The sequence below is a fragment of the Dama dama genome, chromosome 1 (assembly GCF_033118175.1).
Source record: "Dama dama isolate Ldn47 chromosome 1, ASM3311817v1, whole genome shotgun sequence".
NCBI lineage: Eukaryota > Metazoa > Chordata > Mammalia > Artiodactyla > Cervidae > Dama > Dama dama.
The window spans coordinates 79,578,411-79,603,604 of record NC_083681.1 but is presented as its reverse complement, the minus strand read 5'-3'; the positions used below and the strand labels follow the sequence as shown (position 1 = coordinate 79,603,604).

At 39.5% G+C, this 25,194-nt stretch overlaps 1 protein-coding gene and 1 pseudogene across 1 annotated transcript; both read right to left on the bottom strand.

The window, feature by feature from the left end:
- Nucleotides 1-4,475: 4,475 nt before the first annotated feature.
- Nucleotides 4,476-5,405, bottom strand: LOC133070476 (olfactory receptor 4C6-like). The gene has a single exon (XM_061162810.1). The coding sequence runs from the start codon at nucleotides 5,403-5,405 to the stop codon at nucleotides 4,476-4,478; it is 930 nt and encodes a 309-aa protein (XP_061018793.1).
- A 16,156-nt stretch (nucleotides 5,406-21,561) lies between these two features.
- LOC133056367 (olfactory receptor 4C3D-like) lies at nucleotides 21,562-22,488 on the bottom strand (annotated as a pseudogene).
- Between the last annotated feature and the right edge of the window lie 2,706 nt (nucleotides 22,489-25,194).

Here is a 25,194-nt window from a genome sequence, read left to right as displayed (position 1 = left end):
AAGCTATTTCATGTGAAGAAACTAGGGAGACCTACAGAAGAGAGAAGAGATTTGTGGAATCTAATTGTGGATAACAACTTCAGCATGAATGCTCAGAATGGCCTTACCTTTGTAATAGAAAACGTAAATTCTGAACCTACTCTGATGCTAGAGAATTGCCAAAAATATTATTTAGCTTTAGGGATCTCATTATGAACCTTCCAATTCTCATAATTAAAATAGTAAAAGTGATCATCAGAAAGTTCTCACAGAGATCAACATTTACACACTGTCAGGACTGCAAGGAGATCCAACCAGTCCACCTAAAGGAGATCAGTCCTGGGTGTTCATTGGAAGGACTGATGTTGAAACTGAAACTCCAATATTTTGGCCACCTGATGCAAAGAGCTGACTCATTTGAAAAGACCCTGATGCTGGGAAAGATTGAGGGCAGGAGGAGAAGGGGATGACAGAGAATGAGATGGTTGGATGGCATCACCGACTCAATGGACATGGGTTTGGGTGGACTCCAGGAGTTGGTGATGGACAGGGAGGCCTGGCATGCTGCGGTCCATGGGGTCGCAAAGAGTCAGACACGACTGAGCCACTGAACTGAAACTGAGCAGTTTTTTCTTCTTCTTTGACATGAGGCAAGAGAAATAATTATTAGGTGAATCCAGATGTTCAATTTTAAGATATTGTAGGCAGCCAGTAAACATTACGCTCTGTTATGATGTAGCAAAAATCAAATGAACACTCCCTGCCAGGACAGTGCATGCATACCAAGTTGCTTCAGTCATGTCCTACTCTTTACGACCCTATGGAGCCCACCAGGCTCCTCTATTCGTGGGATTTTCCAGGCAAGAATACTGGAGTAGGTCCCCACGCCTTCCACCAGGGGATCTTCCTGACCCTGGGATTGAACTAGCGTTTCTTATGTCTCCTGCGTTGGCAGGCATGTTCTTTACCACTAGCATCATCTGGGAAGCCTTTGTGCAAAGATGTTTGACGCCAAGTTGCTGAGTTATCCATAAACACATGGAGGATTTGATTTTTAATTATTATTCTAATCAAAATTATTCTGATGCCCATAATTCTTTTTGAACTTAAAAGTCAAAAAACAACAGATTTCTTGATCAGAAGAAATTTGTTTAATTTTCACATCTTGCCTTGCATCAGAAGAAACCTGTGTAATTTTCACATCTCACCTTGCATCACATTCCCTCCTGTCCATTGATTATCCTGACCTTCTTCTATTCAAGCTGGCTTCTACCTTATAAGTTTTTCACAAGCTTTTCCATAGTCCCTTGAAATGCTCTTCTCATGGATGTGTTTAAGAATGATTCTATCTCATCATTTAGAAGTTTAGAAGTAACCTCTCAGAAAAGCCCCACTGTCCACCTAACTAAAGTTGCCTGGTCACATATGCACCATTCCATTACAATTTCTGACAATCTGTTAACACTTCATGACTTTGTTTTCATTTCTTGTATTGTCTCCTGCACTAGAATGCAATCCCCAAGGTAAAAGAGAAGCATCACCTTATTCATGACAGGTGCCCCTCATCGGACACCTCATACAATGCAACCAAATATTCTTCAGTAGATAAATGAACCTCAAAGTTTTCGAAAATAGCTGATGATAACTAACATGAAATATCTACTGTACACATGTTTTGTGTATAAAAATAAATACTGGCTTAATTATTGTCTTTGCTTTAAATACTATGACTGATATTGTAACTATTTCTATCATATATACTATGTATTTTAAAGCTAAGAAAACTATAACAGAATGCTAATTTAGTCTAAGACATTAGATTTCCCATATACTAGGTAAGGGAGACTTTTTAAAAGATATCAGTGTTTCTCTACTGCTGCTGCTGCTGCTAAGTCACTTCAGTCGTGTCCGACTCCGTGCAACCCCATAGACGGCAGCCCATCAGGCTCCCCCGTCCCTGGGATTCTCCAGGCAAGAACACTGGAGTGGGCTGCCATTTCCTTCTCCAATGCATGAAAGTAAAAAGCGAAAGTGAAGTCACTCAGTTGTGTCCGACTCTTCGCGACCCCATGGATTGCAGCCCACCAGGCTCCTCCGTCCATGGGATTTTCCAGGCAAGAGTACTCTCTAGTGACAGACAAAGCAAGATCTGGAGGAAAAGAAATGTCACTTGCATTATAAAATCCAGCTCTATGATGTAACAGCAAGAAAAAATTTTCCCACAGTTAAAGAAAAATTTAGACCTTTACAGAGTTACTTTTTTTTCATAAAGGCCATAGCTACAGACACTAGATTCTGAAGTATCTTGACTCCCAGTGTGAGTGATTCTTATTCTGCTTCTCTAAAGGAGAAATAACAGCAGCAGAGAATTTTGGCAGTGCTGTATTCCTTATTAAATAGTAAAGTACTGAGTACAGTACTAATCTGAAATTGTGTTTGCTTCCAAAAGTTTCCAGAAAAGACACTTGGAAACATGCAAGCCAGATAATTCTAACTCCTATATTGTATATATACATAAACACACACACATACACACACATATATATTCACCTCTACATTTCAGTATTAATTTGTAATATTAAAAAACAAGTTACTTTCATACTTATATTCATTCAAAGATATTTATTAAGCACCTACTAGCTTACTGACAGTGTTCTATCCATAGCATGAAGCAATAAACATAATCCTTGGCCTTACAAGGATTACAAATTTGTTCGAAGGAAAAGATAAAATAAAAGCCAAGAAATATACATGTTTCGATGCTGTTCTCTCGAAACATCCCACCCTTGCCTTCTCCCACAGAGTCCAAAAGTCTGTTCTGTACATCTGTGTCTCTTTTTCTGTTTTGCATATAGGGTTATCATTACCATCTTTCTAAATTCCATATATATATATGTGTGTCAATGTATGACAAGACCCACTGTGGTATTGTAAAGTGATTAGCCTCCAACTAATAAAAATAAATGAAGAAATAATAATTAAAAAAAGCTAATAAAAAAAGCCAAGAAATAATTTTTAAAGTATAGTTTGTGACTTTGATACTAAGGATATAATCAGATGAAGAGTTAAAGAGTAACCTAGAAGAATGGCTAGAGAAAGCCATCAGGGAAAACTTGTTTAAGGAAATGAGAGTTCATCTAAAAGAGGGGGGGAAAATGAGATAGAGACAGAGAAGAAAAACTCTGGGAAAGAGAATCTCAGGAGTGAGCAGAGTAAGAAAAGCAAAAGCCTCAAACTAGAAAAGGCTTCAATTACTCAAAAGGCAGGATAAGAAAATAGAGAGAAAGAGAAAGTGGCCAGAGCCTTGTGAGAAAGGGAATGGAGCCCAAAATGCACTGTAGAGGTGGGGAATAACAGGATTACAGAATCTTCACCTGATTTGCATGATTAAATGATGCCAGTGACTGCTGTATCCTCAATAGATTGGAATGAATGGGAAGGTAAAGGCACCCTGTATGCAGGTGAGGAAGCAACAGTTAGAACTGGACATGGAACAACAGACTGGTTCCAAATAGGAAAAGGAGTACGTCAAGGCTCTATATTGCCACCCTGCTTATTTAACTTATATGCAGAGTACATCATGAGAAACGCTGGGCTGGATGAAGCACAAGCTGGAATCAAGATTACCGGGAGAAATATCAATAACCTCAGGTATGCAGATGACATCACCCTTATGGCAGAAAGTGAAGAAGAACTAAAGAGCCTCTTGATGAAAGTGAAAGAGGAGAGTGAAAAAGTTGGCTTAAAGCTCACCATTCAGAAAACTAAGATCATGTCATCCAGTCCAATCAGTTCATGGCAAATAGTTGGGGAAACAGTGGAAACAGTAGCTGACTTAATTTTTCTGGGCTCCAAAATCACTGCAGATGGTGATTGCAGTCATGAAATTAAAAGACACTTACTCCTTGGAAGGAAAGTTATGACCAACCTAGACAGCATATTAAAAAGCAGAGACATTACTTTGCCAACAAAGGTCCATCTAGTCAAGGCTATGGTTTTTCCAGTGGTCATGTATGCATGTGAGAGTTGGACTATAAAGAAAGCTGAACACTGAAGAATTGATGCTTTTGAACTGTGGTATTAGAGAACTGTGGTGTTGGAGAACTCCTTCAACTGCAAGGAGATCCAACCAGTCCATCCTAAAGGACATCAGTCCTGGGTGTTCATTGGAAGGATCGATGCTGAAGCTGAAACTCCAATACTTTGGCCATCTCATGCAGATAGCTGACTCATTTGAAAAGACCCTGATGCTGGGAAAGATTGAGGGCAGGAGGAGACGGGGACAATAGAGGATGAAATGGTTGGATGGCATCACCTACTCGATGGACATGAGTTTGAGTAAACTCCGGGAGTTGGTGATAAACAGGGAGGCCTGGCATGCTGCGATTCATGGGGTCTCAAAGAGTCGGACACGACTGAGCAACTGAACTGAACTGAACTGAACTGAACTGAAAGGCACATTGTCCTTGTAAGAAAGACTGCTCTTGGCATGTAAGCTAATGACCACACAAGGCCCCTTGTCTCATCCACAGTTTCCTCATGGCGTTTTTCACCTCCACATTCCTCAAGGTGTAGATCAGGGGATTTAACATGGGTGCAACGATGGTGAAGGACACAGCCATTGCCTTGTCTATGGGGTAAGTGACCACAGGCCTCACGTACAAGAAAATACAAGGCATGAAGAACATGAAGACCACCATGAGGTGGGAGCCACAGGTGGAGAGGGCTTTACACTGCCCTTCAGAACTGCAGGACTTCAGGGAGCAGAGAATGACCACATAAGAGGTGACGAGGATAAAGAAGATGGTAACAGACATCACCCCACTGTTGAGGATGACTAAGAGGCCCAGGGTGCAGGTGTCCATGCAGGCCCGTTTCAGCAACGGAAACAAATCACACATAAAATGATCAATGACGTTGGGACCACAGAAGGGAATTTGATACATGAAGAGAAGCTGCACAGTTGCATGGATAAATGCCCCCACCCATGACCCTCCCAGTAGTAGGCAGCACACAGGAGGCCTCATGATGGTCTTGTAGTGAAGAGGCTTACAGATGGCCACGTAATGGTCATAGGCCATCACAGTGAGAAGGATGATGCCCACTCCACCAAAGAAGTGCTCAGCGAAGAGCTGGGCCATGCAGGCTTTGAGCGAGATGGCAGTGCTCTCAGAGAGGGAGTCCACAATCAACTTGGGGGCAATAACAGAAGAGCAGGTGACATCCTTGACGGACAAGGAGGTAAGGAAAAAATACACGGGTGACCTCAGACTCTGACTTGTGACCACAGTTACCACTGTGAGGAGGTTCCCCAAAACAGTGGACACGTACACGATTAGGAACATAGCAGAGAGTATTTTCCGCAGCTCTGGGTTCTCTGCAATGCCCGAAAGAATGAATTCCGTCACATTGTTGGGGTTCCCCATTTACTGCGGGCTGAGGTAAGCTTATCTCTCTAAGCTGGAAAATCTACAAAAGAGTATTATTCTAAGTTAGTAATTATTACAAATTTGGGATTTTTATTTTTTGGACTCTCTTTCACACCGTCTTGACTTACCTTTTCCTTCAGCCATCAGTACAGCAGCTAGCTGCAAACAGTCGTATCCTGATGACACCTTGATCCCTGTCATTACCCCTGTAACACCGCTAACCAGTGTATCTCTTTTCTGACACTTGCTGCTTGAGACACTTAGAAGATCCTGGTTCATCACCCTGGGATGTAAACCATGTGACAATATGGAGAAGTAGCATACCTTTAGGAAAGCCTAGGTCACCAGTCGATAGGAGCCAGTGGATAGACGGTAACCAGCCCAGCGCAATCTAAGATTCAGTTTTGCTCCTCCCCTGTTGCACTCTCCCCTATTCCCTACCTTCATTCTCTTTTCCAAAATGAACTACCTACACACAGTCCTCTCAGCTGCTGCCTTTTAGGACCCTCCAGCTAGGAAGCTGAACTCAATGGGCATACCTAGTAACCTCAGAACATTTTATTTCATTCATTTGTTTCATATTCTTATTGATCACTAGGATGTTCTAGTTGAAGAGCCTGCAAAGCCGGTAGGTCATATCCCAAGGCCTCTCCACTTATTAAGAACTATACCCCAATAATTTCCATATCATAACAATCCAGAGAGGCAAATGCATGCTTCCTGTGCATATCTTACTCAATAATTCTACAGTAAAATTCAATAATTAATTCAATGATGAGACTACAATGAAGAATAAATTTTTATTATAACTATAATCCAATCCTGAAACCATGATTTATAACCTTTAACTAACCTCCCGAGGTTCTAATTATTTTGCAAAAATGCTGATTAAAGAAAACAAAAGCTTAAATCTCTTTCTTTGCTCCAGGAAGACCCAGATTCAAATTGGCCTGCTTCATCCCAGCAGACAAGCCTGAGTCAACATAAATCCTTTCTTCATTTTTTTTTTCTTGTAAAGGGGTGCTCCCAGATAAAGCCAAAGATTCTAATGAATAATAAAAACATTAACAAAGCAACTAATTTGTTTTGCATTCACTATGTGACGAAAGGTGATCAGTCTGCTGTTTGCATTATTACATTTATTTTCATATCACTTGGGACAGGGTACTGTCACAGATCTCATCTTGAGGATGAGGAAACGGACGCTTAGACACATTGAGCATCTCACTTAAAAAGAGTGAAAATTACAAATCCGCATCATCTCATTTTAAAACACAAGTTCTTAGTCTTTGCCTTATATCACTAAAGAAGTGAATGGTGGCCTCCACTGGCTAAACGCATTTGTTACCACAGTTGGATGATGAGATGTAAGAGAAGTGCTTCATTAGCCAAGGTCTCTTTGCTAGGGATACTTAAGCAGAGGCTGTCTTAGTGTACCTCTGTTAGAGATGATTGCTTTAAATGGGGAAATGGGGATGCAAGCTACACAGTTTCTGAGACTCCTGTAAACACCTAAGACCCACTCTTAGGATTATTGCTCTTGCTAAACAAAATTATACAACTTCCAGGACACTCTTTGCAAATATACAGTGTAGATTAACTTCATTCTCGCTCATCTCCAGCCTAAGAACTTCAGAAAATTTTAATAGAACAAATGAAGTGTAAAGGACATGTTATTGGAAATCAGGATAACTTGGTTTTATTCCAGGTTGTCCCTCTCACTCCTAGTGTTGCTACATTGCTCACTATTCTGGGCCTCGGTTTTCTTGTCTAGAGAATGAAGTAGCTATGGCAGCTTATTGGAGAACTGGGGTTCAAAGGAGCCAGCATAGAGACTCAGTTCCTTTCAAACACAGCAGCTCAGCTCTTATCTACATAAATGTTTACACTTCCAAGTAATATTTCGTCTGAAGTATCTCATGACTTCAAATATTTTAAAACAAAGTACACTGTACTAGATAACAATGCCCCTTCTATTTTCTTATCTATTGACTATTAGTCCACATCTCAACTTCCTATTTTGAAATTCAACACCCCTTGCCAAAGTAGTTGAGCTCATCTTTTTCTGTGACTCCCTCCCCCTGCCATCAAGCCCATCTCTGTCAGAACACATCCGAGTGTGATTTGTACAGTGGAAAAGTCCATGAGGTCAAGAATGAGTGACTCAATTATCCACTGCAATCAGGCCACTTGCTGACTACCTAACCTTTACATCCTGTAAAAATAAAACAGCGCCACAGCAGTTAAGGTCATTAAGTGTCAAGGGATCATTACTTGAGGGCGCTGTGCTAAAGTCTTTATGATTTTCTTTTTTAATTCTCACGGAAACCATATGGAATAAGACCTAGCATTATCCTGAGTTTCTAAAGCAGTGAATAAGACTTAGACAATGTGTATAACTTGCTCAAAGCCTCCTGATGCCTTTGTGACTAAGTTGATAGCTCAGGTCACTGACCACAGCTCCTCCACAAAGTTTACACCCTGTCTCACAACACTCATGAAAATCAAAGGAAGCAACAGGCATGAGAATGTTTGGAGAGCTCTGTCCAAGCAGTCAGCATGGTTATCTTCCATTCCTATAAGCTCCCAGCCTCCCCTTTCTACACTCATGTCACCTGGTAAACAAATCCATTACTCTCAGCTTTCAGCCTCACATCATCTCCCAAATCTCCTTCACCTGTTATTCTGGATATATGTTATCTGCATCTGTAAAGCTTGCATATCAGAAGTAATTCAGGTATCTCCTTAGTTAGCAATTTTTTTTTAAGAAAATTAACGTTTATGAAATAAATTTAAAAATGACGTGGATGCTTAGGGATAGCTAATTTAATCTCTTTCTATCAAATTTTGAATGCTGCTCTCTGTACACTCTGTGTGTGTTAGTCGCTCAGTCATGTCTGACTCTGCGATTCCATGGACTGTGGCCCACCTTGCTCCTCTGTGCATGGGATTCTCTAGGCAGGAATACTGAGTGGGTAGCCATTTCCTTTAAGACCCAGGGATCAAATCTGTGTCTCCTGCATTGCAGGCAGATTCTTTACTGTCTGAGCCATCAGGGAAATTTTGTTGTCAGTCACTAAGCTGTGTCCACTTCTTTGTGACCACTGGACTGCAGTGCACCAGGCCTCCCCGTCCTTCACCAACTCCCGGAACTTGCTCGAACTCATGCCCATCGAGTCAGTGACGCCATCCAACCATCTCATCCTCTGTCATCCCCTTCTTTTCCTGTCCTCAACCTTTCCCAGCATCAGAATCTTTACTAAGGAGTCATTTCTTCCCATCAGGTGGCCAAAGTATTAGAGCTTCAACTTCAGCATCAGTCCTTCCAATGAATATTCAGGACTGATCTCCTTTAGGATGGACTGGTTGGATCTCCTTGCTGTCCAAGGGACTCTAGAGCGTCTTCTCCAACACCACAATTTAAAAGCATCAATTCTTTGGTGCTCAGCTCTTTTTCTGGTCCAACTCTCACACCTACACATGACTACTGGAAAAACCATACCTTTGGTTATATGTATATTTGTTGGCAAAGGGAGGTTTCTGCTTTTTAATACACTATCTGGGTTTTTCATAGCTTTCCTTCCAAGGAATCATTTAATTAAAGTTAGCTATATTCATGAAATTGAATTTATCTTAAGAAAACTGTATTCAACTTAGGGCACAAGCAAACCAGTGACAGTCGCTACCTCCAGAATTGAGAGTGCCATTGTCAGAGCTTGGCTGTGCTTCCTCTGACAATCTGGCTCAAATTTCCAATTTGCAATGGTTCTTTTTTTTTTTTAATCATTTTTATGTTTTAGCAAAACCAAGTGCTGAACCATACCTTGGGCTTCCCATTCAGTGTTAAATTGCTGCCATCAAATCCTCTTTGCAATGTTATCTCTTTCCAGTGTTCCTTGAAATACCATTGCACAAAAGACAGTCCATATAAAGAAGTGAAGAATTTTGTTTCTTCAATTGCCTAATTATTACCTAAACTGTACATATTTCTCATTTATAGCACATCTGATGGTGTGAGAGGTATAAGGCAGTGGCTTCTCCATAAGAGGGAGGCAGAATTAGCACTCCTGAAATAATGCATATGCAAAAGGTAAAACATCGATATGCTCTTCAGACTTCAAAAAAGATGAAATCAGCTAGTCCTTGATATCAGATTTTAGACAATTCTAAGTTTATGAATTTGTAATTTTGAAAGTGAGTAAGAATAGCAATAGCATGATCAAGATATGAAGAAAATAAAGTGAAAATATGGGATACATAGTCTAAATATATGGACTTTGACATCAGAAAACCTGGATTTCATTATGGATCTTCCAGGGGTATAATTAACTAAAAGTTACTTATTCTTTCTAAATCTCAATTGCTTTTTTCAGAGTTATTATATTAAACAAATTAAGTTTCTAGTATTACAGTTTATATTTTAACATTCAATGTTATAAAAGAGTGATTTAGTTACTCAGTCGTGTCCAACTCTTTGTGACCCCATGGACTGTAGCCTGCCAGGCTCCTCTGTCCATGAAATTTTCCAGGCAAGAATGATGAAGTGGGTTGCCTTTCCTTCTCCATGTTAAAAAATATGATTAAAGTGTGAACTTAAATTGTAGCTTAAATATTTTAAAATATTGCAATGTCCTGGTATGTGTTGTGTGTCTCATGAAAGTCACATACACGCCTTTTAATCCCATATATGAGTTCCTTTGAGTAGAGGCATTTAGCCATAGTGGAGTCCATTGGGAATAAGTAGTAAGAGCTATGAGCTAAGATGCCTCAGTCGTCTCTGACTCTGCGCGTTCTTACCACTAGCACCAGGTGAGAAGCACAAGTAAGAGCTATAATCTTAAAGAAATCTTCCTAAATTCATGATTTTTCACATTACAGTTTGTTCTTTCTTCTGAGCTCTATAATATGTCAGATAACCTCTCTGTGCCTCAGTTTTATTCCCTGTAAAAATGCAAAGTAATGTTACCTACCTGAAAGGCTTGTTGCAATGATTGTAATAATACATTAATAATAATTTTATAAATGTAGAGAACTTAGATAAGTATCCCTGTTTCTTTCCCCAGAATAAGTAAAATTCTACAGACAGAAAGCCATTTTAGAACAGATCACCTGACTTTGGGTGAGGCGTTTATCAATACATATGTGTCTGTGTGTGCAGAGTTGCTTCAGTCAGGTCTGGCTCTTTGCAACCGCATGGAACACAGCCTGCTAGGCGTCACGGTCTGTGGGAATCTCCAGGCAAGAATACTGGAGGAGGTTGCCATGTCCTCCTCCAGGGGATCTTCCCAACCCAGGGATCAAACCTGCATCTCTTAGGTCTCCTTCAATGGCAGGCTGATTCTTTACAACTAACAACCCCTGGATCTATTATATACTAAATTTGCTAAAAGGGTATCAGCTTAATTACTTCTGAACACCTAGTAAGGTGTAAGTTTCTGAATTGACTTTGAAGGAAACCTTCAAAAGCAACTGTTTCCTAAAACACTCTTCTAGCCAAAAGTAGAATATTTCAAATTAAAATAATTTATTTTCATAAATTATGAAAGCAAGACATGCCCCATGAGAAATAATTTATATCGACAGATTGATAGAAAGATTAAAGTCAGAAACCCTCTCCCAACCATAAGCACTCACTCATTTGATCCTCTATTAACAGCTTAGTAAATGCTCCTAAAATATGCATTTGTATTTGGCATATATACCATCATGGAGGGATTTCCCTGAGAGCTCAGTTGGTAAAGAATCTGCCTGCAATGCAGGAGACTTGTGTTCAATCCCTGGATTCGGAAGATCCCCTGGAGACGGGAAAGGCTACCCTCTCCAGTATTCCAGCCTGGAGAATTCCATGAACTGTATAGTCCATGGGGTCACAAGGAGTCAGACACGACTGAGCAACTTTCACTAATTCACTCACCATCATTGATGCTTTTACTCTATATGAAAATATACAAAATATAACAATGCACTTGAAATCCTAATTACACTTTGTGTGAGCATTATCTGTCAATATTGATGAGTTTTCCTTGATTTTAATTTGTACTTATTACTCCATTTCATTGTTACAATATAATTCCTTTAGTCCATTTTTGCTTGAAATTTATTTTAGTTTTACTATTTTGATTTACACATAGGTACACAATGAACATCATTTACAGACATCTTCACTTATTTCTGTTGGAGAAATCTGTCATCACCAAGACAAAATATATGCATATGTTTATATTTGACAGATTCTGTAGCATTGCCCTCAAAATCCTGAAGTACCTTTTATTCCCCAAAATAGCGTATTAAAAACATTTTTCTCACAGCTTTGTCATCATTAAATATTAAGAACCTTGAATATATAAAAATAATGAAGTGAAAAATCATCTTATTTTAGTCTGAATTTGCTAAATCATTCAGTCTTAGAATCTCATTGGTGACATAAACAGCAAATGTTAGTCTCCAGAGTTAAAGCTGTCTGTTAAAGCATGCCTGTGAGCTCATTCACTCAGTCATGTTCAACTCTTGTGCGACCCCATGGACTGTAACCCACCAGGCTCCTCTATCCATGGAATTTTCCAGGCAAGAATACTGTAGTGGGTTGCCATTTCCTCCTGCAGGGAATCTTCCTAACCCAGGGATTGAACCCACATCTCCTGAATTGGCAAGCCAACTCTTTACCACTGAGCCACTAGGGAGGCTCAAATTAAAGCAATGTAATATCTGTGTAGAGATATTATAATATCTGTGTAGAGATACATGATCTGTGCATGCTAAGTCGCTTTAGTCATGCCCCACTCTTTGTGACCCTGTGGACTGCAGCCAGCCGGCTCCTCCGTCCGTGGGATTCTCCAGGCAAGAACACTGGGGTGGTCGCCATGCCCTCCTCCAGGGGATCTTCCCGACCCGGGGATAGAAGCGGTGTCTCCTGCAGATCCTGCATTACAGGCGGATTTTTTTACCACAGAGCCACCATCTATACACATATCCAGATCAAACTAATAATAAATTATTTAGTATATTCTATACATCAGACATTTTGCTAATACTTAATACATGTTTTCTCACTTAGTCTTCACATCTAACTATGAGGAGACACATTGTATGACTGAGATAAAGCAGAATTATTAATTTGCTTAAGGGTATACAGTCAGTAATTAAGAAAGCCTTGATGTGAACCCAGGAAGACAAATCTAACTTGATATGTGTTTCTTGTGTCTGAATTTCTCATGGAGCTTAATGATTTATTCCATAAAATCTTGGATAACAGGAAGTGATAGCAAGGTATTTAGGGAGAGCCTCTGGGTCATCATTTTTAAAGAGCAACAGTGTCCTGTGTTTCTTAGAAGACTCATGCTCTGAGCACAGGCATCATCAACAGACTGTCTCTAAGGAAGGGCATTAAAAGGATTATTTCTGTCCCTAAGTCTTCCCAACTCACCTGCTTTCCTTGAAAGAGGAATAGACATGTAATTATATACAGCAGCATAATTTTGGATAGAAATTAGTATATCATTTTAGATACAAAAATTAATGCTTTCTTGAAATGACTCCAGAGGCAGGGGCCTTCAACCCTGAACAACCGTTTGCTTCACCCTCAGGACCAATGCAGATACCACCCTTATAGGCAGAGCTCCTAGAAATAAATGCCTGTGTTTTAACACATATATATATATATATATGCAAATTTAATATGTATTATTTATATATATAAATTTAATATATGTATGAAATAACTAGAATCAATAATTTATCAAAACAGAAAAAATACTAAATAAGGCCTTTATCAAAGGTGACTAATAGAAAAAGAAAGGCAGTTGGTACAAAAGGAACACAGAACTATATCTATGCATATACACATATACATTGCTTGTATAACACACATGCACACAGAATGTTGCTTGAAAGAAGGGAAACACAGTCTGTCTACAACTATCCTGTATGTGCCAGCTACTCCCATTCCTGCCTTTTCTAAGACAAGCTGCTGACATGTAAACATGCAATTTATTTGCTAATCTCATGAACTGGATAGAGACAAAAAAGTAGACACTTAAGTTCTGGTAATTTGCCCAAAGAAAGAGTTTAAAGTAAATTAAGCTAAAAATTGTTGATAACTCAAGAATTTTCAACCTGAGGCTAAAATTTGCTTATAGAGACAAAATAGGTTAACAACTGACATTTAAATAAAATTGTGTATGTATATGATTCAGTAATTTCAGTGACTTCAAAACAGTAATTCAAATTAATAAGACCATGTTTAATACTCAAAAAAATTGTTAAAATCACCTCCAAAACTCAATTTCATGTCATCTCTCCAATTACCTGATGATCTCTGTAACTAGAAGGCAGAGAGTGTGTGAGTAATTTTCTAAGATCATGTCAGAGTAATCAAAAGTCTGACTCCATCCAGGATATACTTACATGAACTTTTCTCTACAAAAGGTCTAGAAATCATGATGTATTATAGTTGCAACTTAGAAGATTCAAGTATGGAATGGAGTAAATCAGGATCACCTTGGAAGCAAACCATCCAATCAGTCAATGGGAAGTAATTTTGATAGGACCAGAGTTTCTAATGATTTTGAAAAACACATTTAAAACATATCTAAATGTCCAAGGATTTATATAAGAAACAGCCTCTGTGGATAGGAGCAAAATTCAAACATGAACATTTTCTAAAAAAGGCAGCCAGATATAAACAGTTTGCAAAATCATTCATGGAACTGCCTGCCATTTAGCTATATTTGAGTTTAGTTGGTAAACAGTTTTCAGTACATATCTTAGAAAAAAACATCATTACTAAGACGTTTTCCTTTGGGCAATAGACTTGGGTTAAAGAGGACAGAGTGTTATTTTCAAATGACACAGGATTTCAAAAAGTGTAGACTTGCATCAATTCAACTGCACCCCTTTGAGGCTGTGTCTCCACCGCCTGAGACACTAATCACCATACCAGGGAATTCCCATCCACTCCTGCAATGACCCGCATCTCCCAGGAGTGGAGCCTCGCTGGAGCGAGGCCGAACTGATGCTCCACAAACACAACCGGTCACGGTGGGTGATAACTACTGAGCTATTTGTTGAACTAAGTTCTCTTCTTCAGTAGAAGAAAAACCGCACAATGATTCATCTGCCTGATAATAGAGATGAATAAAAGTCAGTAGGACTTATCCTTGATCACCTCACTAGCCCCAGGGCTGAATTTTTCCATCACCTGATCTGAAATTCTCAGTATCTTTTTTTTTTAAGTTATTTATTTTAATTGGAGGCTAGTTACTTTACAATATTGTGGTGATTTTTGCCGTGCATTGACATGAATCAGCCATGGGTGTACCTGTGCTCCCCATCTTGAACCCCCCTCCCATCTCCCTCCCCATCCCCTCCCTCAGGGTCATCCCAGTGCACCAGTCCTGAGCACCTGTCTCATGCATCGAACCTGGACTGGCGATCTGTTTCACATATGGTAATACACATGTTTCAATGCTATTCTCTCAGATCACCCCACCCTCGCCTTCTCCCACAGAGTCCAAAAGACTGTTCTATACATCTGTGTCTCTTTTGCTGCCTCACATATAGGGTTATCATTACCATCTTTCTAAATTCCATCTTTACGTGTTAGTATACTGTATTGGTGTTTTTCTCTCTGTATCTTTTAAGACTGTTATTAAAATAGTATCACATCTAACTGCCACTATAAAGCATTTAAAAATGCTCCTCAGGAAGAAAAAAGAAAGGCTAAATTATTTCACATTCCTTAAAAATTGGTATTTTCAAATAGCATGTTTAAAATTAAAAATATTTGGGGGTTAGAACCATTATTCTTTTTCTACTATTATTAATAAAAAAAACAAAAACAGTATCCTACATTTGCAACATACTTCACAGACTATAACTGGTCCAACAAACATACTTGACTACAATCTCAGAAGTCTCCAGAGAAGCAAGAGTCTCTCAGTTTTACTGAAGGTCAGGAGATGGGCCAACCTCTGCTTGGATTAACTTTCCTGGCATTCTAAAGTTACTCCATGCTCTCCTCTAACAATATAGACATGAGTTAGGGCAACTTGAACTTCCCAGATGGCTCAGACGATAAAGAATCTGCCTGCAATGCAGGAGACCCATGTTCCATCCCTGGATTGGGAAGATCCCCTGGAGGAGGGCATGGCAACCCACTCCGGTATTCCTGCCTGGAGAACCCCATGGATGGAGGAGCCTGGCGGGAGACAGCCCACGGGGTCGCAAAGAGTCGGACACGACTGAGCGACTGAGCAGAGCCAGCACAGGGCAACTTAGCACGATTCTCTTTTTCAGTACTGCGGCCCCAAAGGGTATTTCATTGGATGTTTCGTTTCCTTAATCGCTTCCTCTTCTGAAATGGGAATGCCACAAATTTGCTACCTTTTTATGTGATGTATGTATATCTGTGCATTATATATAAAAACAGCAAGAAACGTTCATTCCCCAAGAAACCATTTTTACTTACTTGGCAAAGATATTGCCCTCATTTCAAATGCATGTTTTTAAATAACTTGCTTATTTTTGAAAATGGAAGGAGGATAGTATGGTTATTTAAACTCTGAATAAACTGAAATTATAGCTGTGCTTCAAACAACTACACAAATCTATATCAAATTTTTCTCTCCTACACCACCCTCTCATAAAATATTCTTCATATTACCCATTACTAACAACATTTTATTTTTTATTTGTTTACTTGCTTATTACTTACCTACTCACCACTGGAATTATTTCCACATAAATACAACCCTATTTGTATTATTCAATGTCTTAGACCTAAATCCCACAGCTTTTTTTTTTTTCATTGTAGACACCAAACAATATTTTTTGAATGAACTAAATGTCTAATTTCCTAAACTGAATTGGCCATGAAGCCATTTTCCCAGTAAAGATGGTAACATTGTGGGATAACAATGTGAAAAGCCCTAGAGAAATGACACCAATTAGCTCTTCAAGGTGCTGTCCTCAAGCCCGAACTCAGGAGCAGTCTCCTCAATGATTCAGCTGGTTTTTTTTTCCTTCCAAATGTCTTTCACCCAAGTGCCACTTTCTTTGAAATTCAACCACTGAATTTCATTTCTTGAGCCCATTATGTTTCACTTTTCATGATGCCCATGAAGGGTAATATATCTTCAAAGATGAGATCATCAGGAGGCTTCTCTCTAACAAAAGTGGAATCAGGAAAGTGCAAGTCGCCCGAGGAATGAAGGTCAAGGGAGAGCTGAGAGAGGGCAGCGTCCCCGCCCCACCAAAAGGGGGAAACGTCTCAGTGGCAGTATCCACAATGTGCCAAATGATCATATCTGTGTTTTGATATTTTCACATCATGACAACAAGGACCACTGTTGTCAGGTGAGAAGAGAGGAAGGAAATAAAGTCTAAAAGACTTGTGTGGCTTACCTTCATTGAGTCATATCTTTTTCTATGAAATACAGTAAAGTCCTTAATTACACTTAAATTATTTAAAGAACCTACGCAAATGTATGCCTTGTAGTTGTGTTAGTTGCTCAGTGGTGTCCAAGTCTTTGCGACCCCATGGACTGTAGCCCATCAGCCTCCTATGTCCGTGGGATTTCCGAGGCATGACTATTGGAATGTGTTGCCATTCCCTTCTCCAGGGGATATTCCTGACCTAGTGATCAAACTTGCATCTCTTGTGTAAGTGGTGTTAGTCTTCATGCACATGGTTTATTAATTTTACTCAAAAACAGTTAGTCTTATTATTAAGGTAAATCTTAAATTTATGTTTAAATATAAATTAAAATTGTTACTGCTAATTAATTCAAATTTTAAAAGCTCAGCCATGACTTCAGATACAATACAGCAAGTACTTCAGTGTTACCACACTACAGAGGGACAATCTTCTTCAGTTACTGGTTATTAAAAAAAAAAAAAATTCAATTAAATATTCACTTTTCTATTCTAGCATGTTGGTATGAAAGCTTCAAACTCTAACTCAAACCTTTTCACTAGACTGTATATAGACAGATAGTTTCACTATATTTGATTGATTTCATCGGAAAACAAGAAGGGGAAGGAAGAGAAAAGCCTTATAGCTGGCCTTCAACAATAGAGAACTCACTTTCCTCATTTAATGCCTAATAATTTCACTAAAGTCCAGATTAAAATAATGTATCCTTAAATAAAGATCCACACATTTATGTCATTAATTTTAAGGAAACATACTTGAATGCTTATATGTTTTATTTTTTAAAAATTGGAAATAATCAGGTAGCTGTTAGTCTTCAAGAGACATTCTTGATGATGAGTATGAAGGGACATCTTAATATACCTTGAACTTACAAGCCAGCAAGTCTCCAACTGAGAATGCCAGATGGCCTTATATTTCCATCTTCAGCTCTGAAAACTTCTAAGTTTTCTGTTGACAATTTTAAATATATACCTCATTAAATATCTCACCCCTCCAACAAGCCCTTCATATAGCCCCTAAAGCCCAACTGTTGGCCTCAGATTTCCTCTTCAGATCCTCCCTTTAGTCTTAGAGTAGAAGCAATGTTTATTCAAGAGTTTCCCTATTCTTATCCCTGGATTATGCTTAGCTAATCTCTAACTGTCACACATATTATTTAAGTCTAGACCCTTGAAATGCTTAATTATCATTATTAACTGAAAAAGTTGATCATTTTAACAGCTTAAGGGGCTTCCCGGGTGGATCGGTTAGATCCCTGGGTTGAGAAGATCCCCTGGAGGATGGCAAGGCAACCCAGTCCAGTATTTTTCCCTGGTGAATCCCAAGGACAGAGGAGCCTGGCCAGCTACAGTCCTTTGTGTCACTGAAGACCAACATTAGTACTCGATTTCACTAATGGAAAGAAATAGAAGAAGATTTTTGCTTTTCTAAGAAAGAAACAAATCTGTTACCATACTAACATTGGCCTATTGTAAAAGTGAGTTGGCATAGGTCACTATGCCAAAGTGGAAAAAAAAAGAGAGAGAGAGAAAAAAATGTAATGCTGAAATACATTGCTACATGTGAGAAGAGACTGCAACAGATTTAACACTATCTTCTTGAAGGACATGGGCTTTCCTTATAGCTCAGTTGGTAAAGAATCTGTTTGCAATGCAGGAGACGTCTGTTCAATTCCTGGGTCAGGAAGATCCCCTGGAGAAGGGATAGGCTACCCACTCCAGTATTCTTGGGCTTCCCTTGTGGTTCAGCTGGTAAAGAATCTGCCTGCAATGCAGGAGACCTGGGTTTGATCCCTGAGTTGGGAAGATCCCCTGGAGATGGGAAAAGCTACCCACTCCAGTATTCTGGCCTGGAGAATTCCATGGACAATCCATGGGGTTGCAAAGAGTCAGACATGACTAAGCAACAAAGTAAATCATTAAGACTTCAGATATTTTCCTCATCTACAGACCTAAACATACCACAGACAGCAATGTTTCATTTGAAAGAAAGTGAGACTGAGTTTGAAAGACCTGAATTGGAAGTTGATGGCTGAAACTTTTTTTTTTTTTTTCCATTTATTTTTATTCGTTGGAGGCTAATTACTTTACAATATTGTAGTGGTTTTTGCCATACATTGACATGAATCAGCCATGAAACTTTTGAAAGGACTGGACTCCAGTGTAATAGTTCCTGACATACTAACGAGGGAAACACATGTGATGTGAGGCAAGTGAATCTCTCTTGGCTTCAATTTGTTCTCTGTAAAGTGGGGATAATAAAAACGAAACTACCAGCTTAGGACGTGGATAAATCAACTGAGGTGAATGTGTCTGGTGGATAATAAAATGATCATGTGATGTAAATATATTTATCAGACTTACGGAGCAATATCTTTACAACCTAAACATATACCTGTTATTGAAATTTAATAAAAAGTGTTTACCACCACCCCCACCCCCCCACAAAAAAAGATCTTCACAACCCAGATAATCACGATGGTGTGAACACTCAACTAGAGCCAGACATCCTGGAATTGAAGTCAAGTGGGCCTTAGGAAGCAGCAGTACCAACAAAGCTAGTCGGGGTGATTGAGTTCCAGTTGAGCTATTTCAAATCCTAAAAGATGATGCTGTGAAAGTGTTGTACTCAATATACCAGCAAATTTGGAAAACTCAGCATTGGCCACAGGACTGGAAAATTTAGTTTTCATTCCAATCCGTAAGAAAGGCAATGACAAAGAGTGCTCAAACTACCACACAAGTCCACTCATCTCACACGCTAGTAAAGTAATGCTCAAAATTCTCCAAGCCAGGCTTCAGCAATATATGAACCCTGAACTTCCAGATGGTCAAGGTGGTTTAAAAAAGGCAGAGGAACCAGAGATAAAATTGCCAACATTTGCTGGATCATGAAAAAAGCAAGAGAGTTCCAGAAAACATCTATTTCTGCTTTATTGACTATGCCAAAGCCTTTGACTGTGTGGATCACAATAAACTCTGGAAAATTCTGAAAGAGATGGGAATACCAGACCACCTGACCTGTCTCTTGAGAAATCTGTATTCAGGTCAGGAAGCAACAGTTAGAACTGAAAAAGAAACAACAGATTGGTTCCAAATAGGAAAAGAAGTACGTGAAGGCTGTGTATTGTCAGCCTGCTTATTTGACTTATATGCAGAGCACATCATGAGAAACACTGGGCTGGATGAAGCACAAACTGGAATCAAGATTACTGGGAGAAATATCAATAACCTCAGATATGCAGGTGACAGAAAGTGAAGAAGAGCTAAAGAGTCTCGATGAAAGTAAAAGAGGAGAGTGGAAAGTTGGCTTAAAACTCAACATTCAGAAAACTAAGATCAAGGCATCTGGTCCCATCACTTCATGGCAAATAGATGGAAAAACAGTGGAAACAGTGGCAGACTTTATTTTGGGGGGCTCCAAAATCACTGCAGATCATGACTGCAGCCATGAAATAAAAAGAAGCTTACTCCTTGGGAGAAAAGTTATGACCAACCTAGACAGCATATTAAAAAGCAGAGACATTACTTTGCCAAAAAGATCTCCCTAGTCAAGGCTGTGTTTCTTCCAGTAGTCGTGTATGGATGGGAGAAGTGGACTATAAAGAAAACCAAGCGCCAAAGAATCAAGGCTTTTGAATTGTGGTGTTGGATAAGGGTCTTGAGAGTCCCTTGGACTGCAAGGAGATCCAAACAATCCATCCTAAAGGAAATCAGTCCTGGGTGTTCATTGGAAGGACTGATGTTGAAGCTGAAACTCCAATACTTTGGCCACCTGATGCGAAGAGCTGACTCATTGGAAAAGACCCTGATGCTGGGAAAGATTGAAAGCTATAGGAGAAGGGGACGACAGAGGATGAGATGGTTGGATGGCATCACTGATTCAATGGACATGAGTTTGAGTAAACTCCAGGAGTTGGTGATGAACAGGGAGGCCTGGCGTGCTGCAGTCCTTGGGGTCGCAAAGAGTTGGACATGACTGAGAGACTGAATTGAACTGAACTGAACTGAACCCCCACCCCAGTTTCAATGACTCAATCCTTGGTACAGAAAAAGAAAATATTTCCCTCAGATTCAAGAAAAACTGTGAGCCATAAACATATTTAAAGATATTTAAGAGCAAATGAAGAGTAATTTCAAAATTCTGGCTTAGTTTTTGTGCTAAAAGAGAATTAAATTGTGAATTATTATTTCCTCCTTTTGTGGGTGTTTATTTTGTTGAATTTCATAAATTAACAGAAAAAATCAACATTGAGTTTTTCTCTCCTCATCTGTCCCTTTCCCGTGTATCTATCAAGAATTTTCTTTTACTGGATTTATAATAGGCTAAGAAAATAACAGGGATTCTAACATGAATGTCCTATGGAAAAATCAATTTTATACATGTAACATATGTTAGAATTTGGAAAAGCAGCAATAAAACACTGGAGACTAATATACTCTACAATTATTGAACTAGGAGTTTATTGTTTTTGTTTCAATTAAGTATTCTGAAACTATGAATGTGAATATTGATTGAAGCCTTGACAAAGCAATTTAAAAGTTATCAAAATGCTAAATAAATACCAATCTGTTAGTAAATATTCAGCAAATATTATTTTATAGGCCTTTCTTTTTCATCAGTGATCTGCAAAAAATTTATTAACTTTCTTTTTCACAATCTAAAACAGGTGTAACCCTTCCTATGTATATAAATAATCACTTTCTTGGCATCCTGAATATCCTAAGTGACTCTCCTTTTCAACAGATTGCTCATAGCTTTTTTCACTTCTGTGTTTCTCACTGTGTAAATGATAGGATTTAACATGGGACAGAGGATTGCAAAGAACATAGTCACCCATTTGTCCACAGGGTAAATGGCCACAGGACTTGTGTAGGTGAATATACAAGGACCAAAAAAGAGAACCACTACTATAAAGTGGGAGCCACATGTAGAGAGGGCTTTTTGCCGTCCTTCAGAGCCATGGGATTTCAAGGAGTTCAAGATAGCTCTGTAGGAGGTGACCAGGATGACAAAAATAAGCGAACACATGCCCCCACTGTTGGCTGCCACCACCATTCCCAGCCTGTAGGTGTCGCTGCAAGCAAGTTCCAACAGCGAGAAGAAATCACACGTGAAGTGGTCAGTGACATTGGGACCACAGAAGGTCAAGTCCATTGAGAAAAGGATCTGGACTGTGCCGTGCAGGATCCCCCCAACCCAGGCCATCATCACCAGGAGCTGGCAGAGCGCCTGTCACATGACTGTCGTGTAGCGCAGAGGCTTGCAGATGGCCACGTAGCGGTCATAGGCCGTGGCCATGAGGACAGTGATCACTGGTCCTCCCAGGAAGTGCTCCAGAAAGAGCTGAGTCTGGCAGCCACCCCAGGAGATGGTTCTCCTCTGGAACAGCAGGTCAATGATCGTTTTGGGCGTGCTCACAGAGGTGAAGGAGGCATCTAATAAGGCCAAGTAAGTGAGAAAGAAGTATATGGGAGCCGAGAGTGTGGGACTGAGGGAGATGGTGATGACAATGAGCAGGTTGGCCAACACAGTAAACAAGAAAATGAACAGAAAGACAACAAAGAGTATTTTTTGCAGGTGTGGATTCTGTGTGAGTCCCAAGAGAACAAATTCAGTCACATTGTTGGGAGGCCTGAGGACATCCATTCAGCAAGTAATACCTTCCTGAGCCTGTATTACCTACAAAGAATAAAGAATGATACTTGTTAATCATGATGGCATTGTGATCTGACTGTCTCAGAATAAAAACTGCTATCTCAGTGACTGTGGCGCATATCCTCGGTAATTTGCCCCAGTTCTCCTTTCAAGCCTTTCTTTTTTCCATGATGCTTTCCATTTCTTCAAACACTCAGAGCTTGTCACCTGTAACATTTGATGTTATAATTTACCTAGGACAACATTTGATGTTGTAATTTACTGATAAAACACTGGGCTCTCTCCATAAGATCTGGATTCTCCTAATGGTTTCAACTCTATGTGACTCTACAAAGTCATCTAAGTGCTCCATACTTTCGTGAATTCCTCTGTGTCTGTGAGGCTAGCAACTGTAATTTTCAGATGTGTCTCTTTTTTTTTTTTTTCATTTATTTTTATTAGTTGGAGGCTAATTATTTTACAATATTGTAGTGGTTTTTGTCATACATTGACATGAATCAGCCATGGAGTAACATGTATTCCCCATCCCGATCCCCCCTCCCACCTCCCTCTCTACCCAATCCCTCTGGGTCTTCCCAGTGCACCAAATGTGTCTTATAAGCTGAGAAGAGCTACACACAAGTCAGAGTTATTTCCTCTTGCATGAAAATTTGCATTTGAAATCTCACATCTGTGGAGAGAAAAAACATGAACAGCAAGTGTCTGTCATAAACAGGGAGTTTAGGGAAATGTACATAAGCTCTTGGTAACAAAAACTCACTGGTACCTACCAGAACATGTTAGCTATTCAGATGTGTCTCATCACTGTCCCTACCATAGTGGCTGGCATAATATCCACAGTGTCTGAAACCTATTAGGTGATGAGTGTTTGACACTGAATTGCCCTTCTCCAAGGATCAGCATATGCCTCCTTCCCCAAACCATAATCTCAGATGAAATTCAAGTGATCGTCTCCTCGGGCTCTGTTCACCTATAATCTCTCTACTTTATGAGAAAATTAAATAGACATTTGAAAGAAGGCTGCACTCCAATTTAATAGTTTCTGAGTGAAGAAGTTGGTTTAAAACTCAACATTCAGAAAATTAAGATTATGGCATTTGGTCCCATCACTTCATGGCAAATAGTTGGGGAAACAGTGACAGACTATATTTTGGGGTGCCCAAAATCAATGCAGATGGTGACTGAAGCCATGAAATTAAAAAATGCTTGCTCTTTGGAAGAAAAGATATGACCAACCTAGACAACATACTAAAAAGCAGGGACATTAGTTTGACAACAAATGTCTGTCTAGTCAAAGCTATGATTTTTCCAGTAGTCATGTATAGATGTGAGAGTTGGATTATAAAGAAAGCTGAGCACTGGTAAATTGATACTTTTAAACTGTGGTGTTAGAGAACAGTTTTGAGTGTCCCTTGGACTGCAAGGAGATCCAACCAGTCCATCCTAAAGGAAATCAGTCCTGATATTTACTGGAAGGACTGATGCTGAAGTTGAAGCTCCAATAGTTTGGCCACCTGATGCAAAGAGCTGACTCACTGGAAAAGACCCTGATGCTGGGAAAGACTGAAGGTGGGAGAAGAAGGGGACAGCAGAGAATTAGATGGTTGGATGGCATTACCAACTCAATGGACAAGAGTTTGGGTAAATTCTGGGAGTTGGTGATGGACAGGGAGGCCTGGCATGCTGCAGTCCATGGGGTGGACAGGACTGAGCAACTGAACTGAGCTGAACTGACACACTCTCTAAAGTAATTATGGAAATATTTAATTACCTCTTGGAAAGTTCATTTTATGAGTCATTTTACTTTCAAGATAATTAGTGTGCTTAATTTATAAATTATATTCTTCAATATTATGTTCCGTGTGTGTGTGTGTGTGTGCACGTGCATGCACGCGCTCATGCATGCTCAGTCATGTCCAAATCTTTACAATCCCATGGACTGCAGCCTGCCAGGCTCCTACATCCATGGAATTTTCCAAGCAAGAATAATGGAATGGGCTACCATTTCCTGTTCTACATACAATTTAATATAGTCATATTCTGTGAATTTACCGTTTCAGTAGACTTGATAAAAATATATTCTTGCATAGGTGTTCAATACATAAGGATCTATCAAGTAAAGAAAATCCTTATTTTCAAAGTTCTAAAAATAAGAAAAAAAATTAATGAGGAGAACAGAAAGTTGGCTAGAAAATTTCGTCATTGCACTATACATATATATATACCAACGATAACAAATAGCATTTAGTTAATTAATCATTCAGTCATGTCCAACTCTTCACAACCCTATGGACTGCAGCACACCACGCCTCCCTGTCCATCACCAACTCCTGGAATTTACTCAAACTCATGTCCATCGCATTGGTGATTCCATCCAACCATCTCATCCTCTGTCATCCCCTTCTCCTCCTGCCTTCAATATTTCCCAGCATCAGGGTCTTTTCCAATGGGTCAACTCTTCGCATGAGGTGGCCAAAGTATTGGAGCTTCAGCTTCAGCATCAGTCCTTCCAGTGAACACCCAGGACTGATTTCCTTTAAGATGGACTGGTTGGATCTCCTTGCAGTCCAGGACTCTCAAGACCCTTCTCCAACACCACAGTTAAAAAGCATCAAGTCTTCGGTCCTCAGCTTTCTTTATAATACAAAATCCATTACTTATTAGTTCCTACTACAAGCTCATTCATTCAAGAAATAT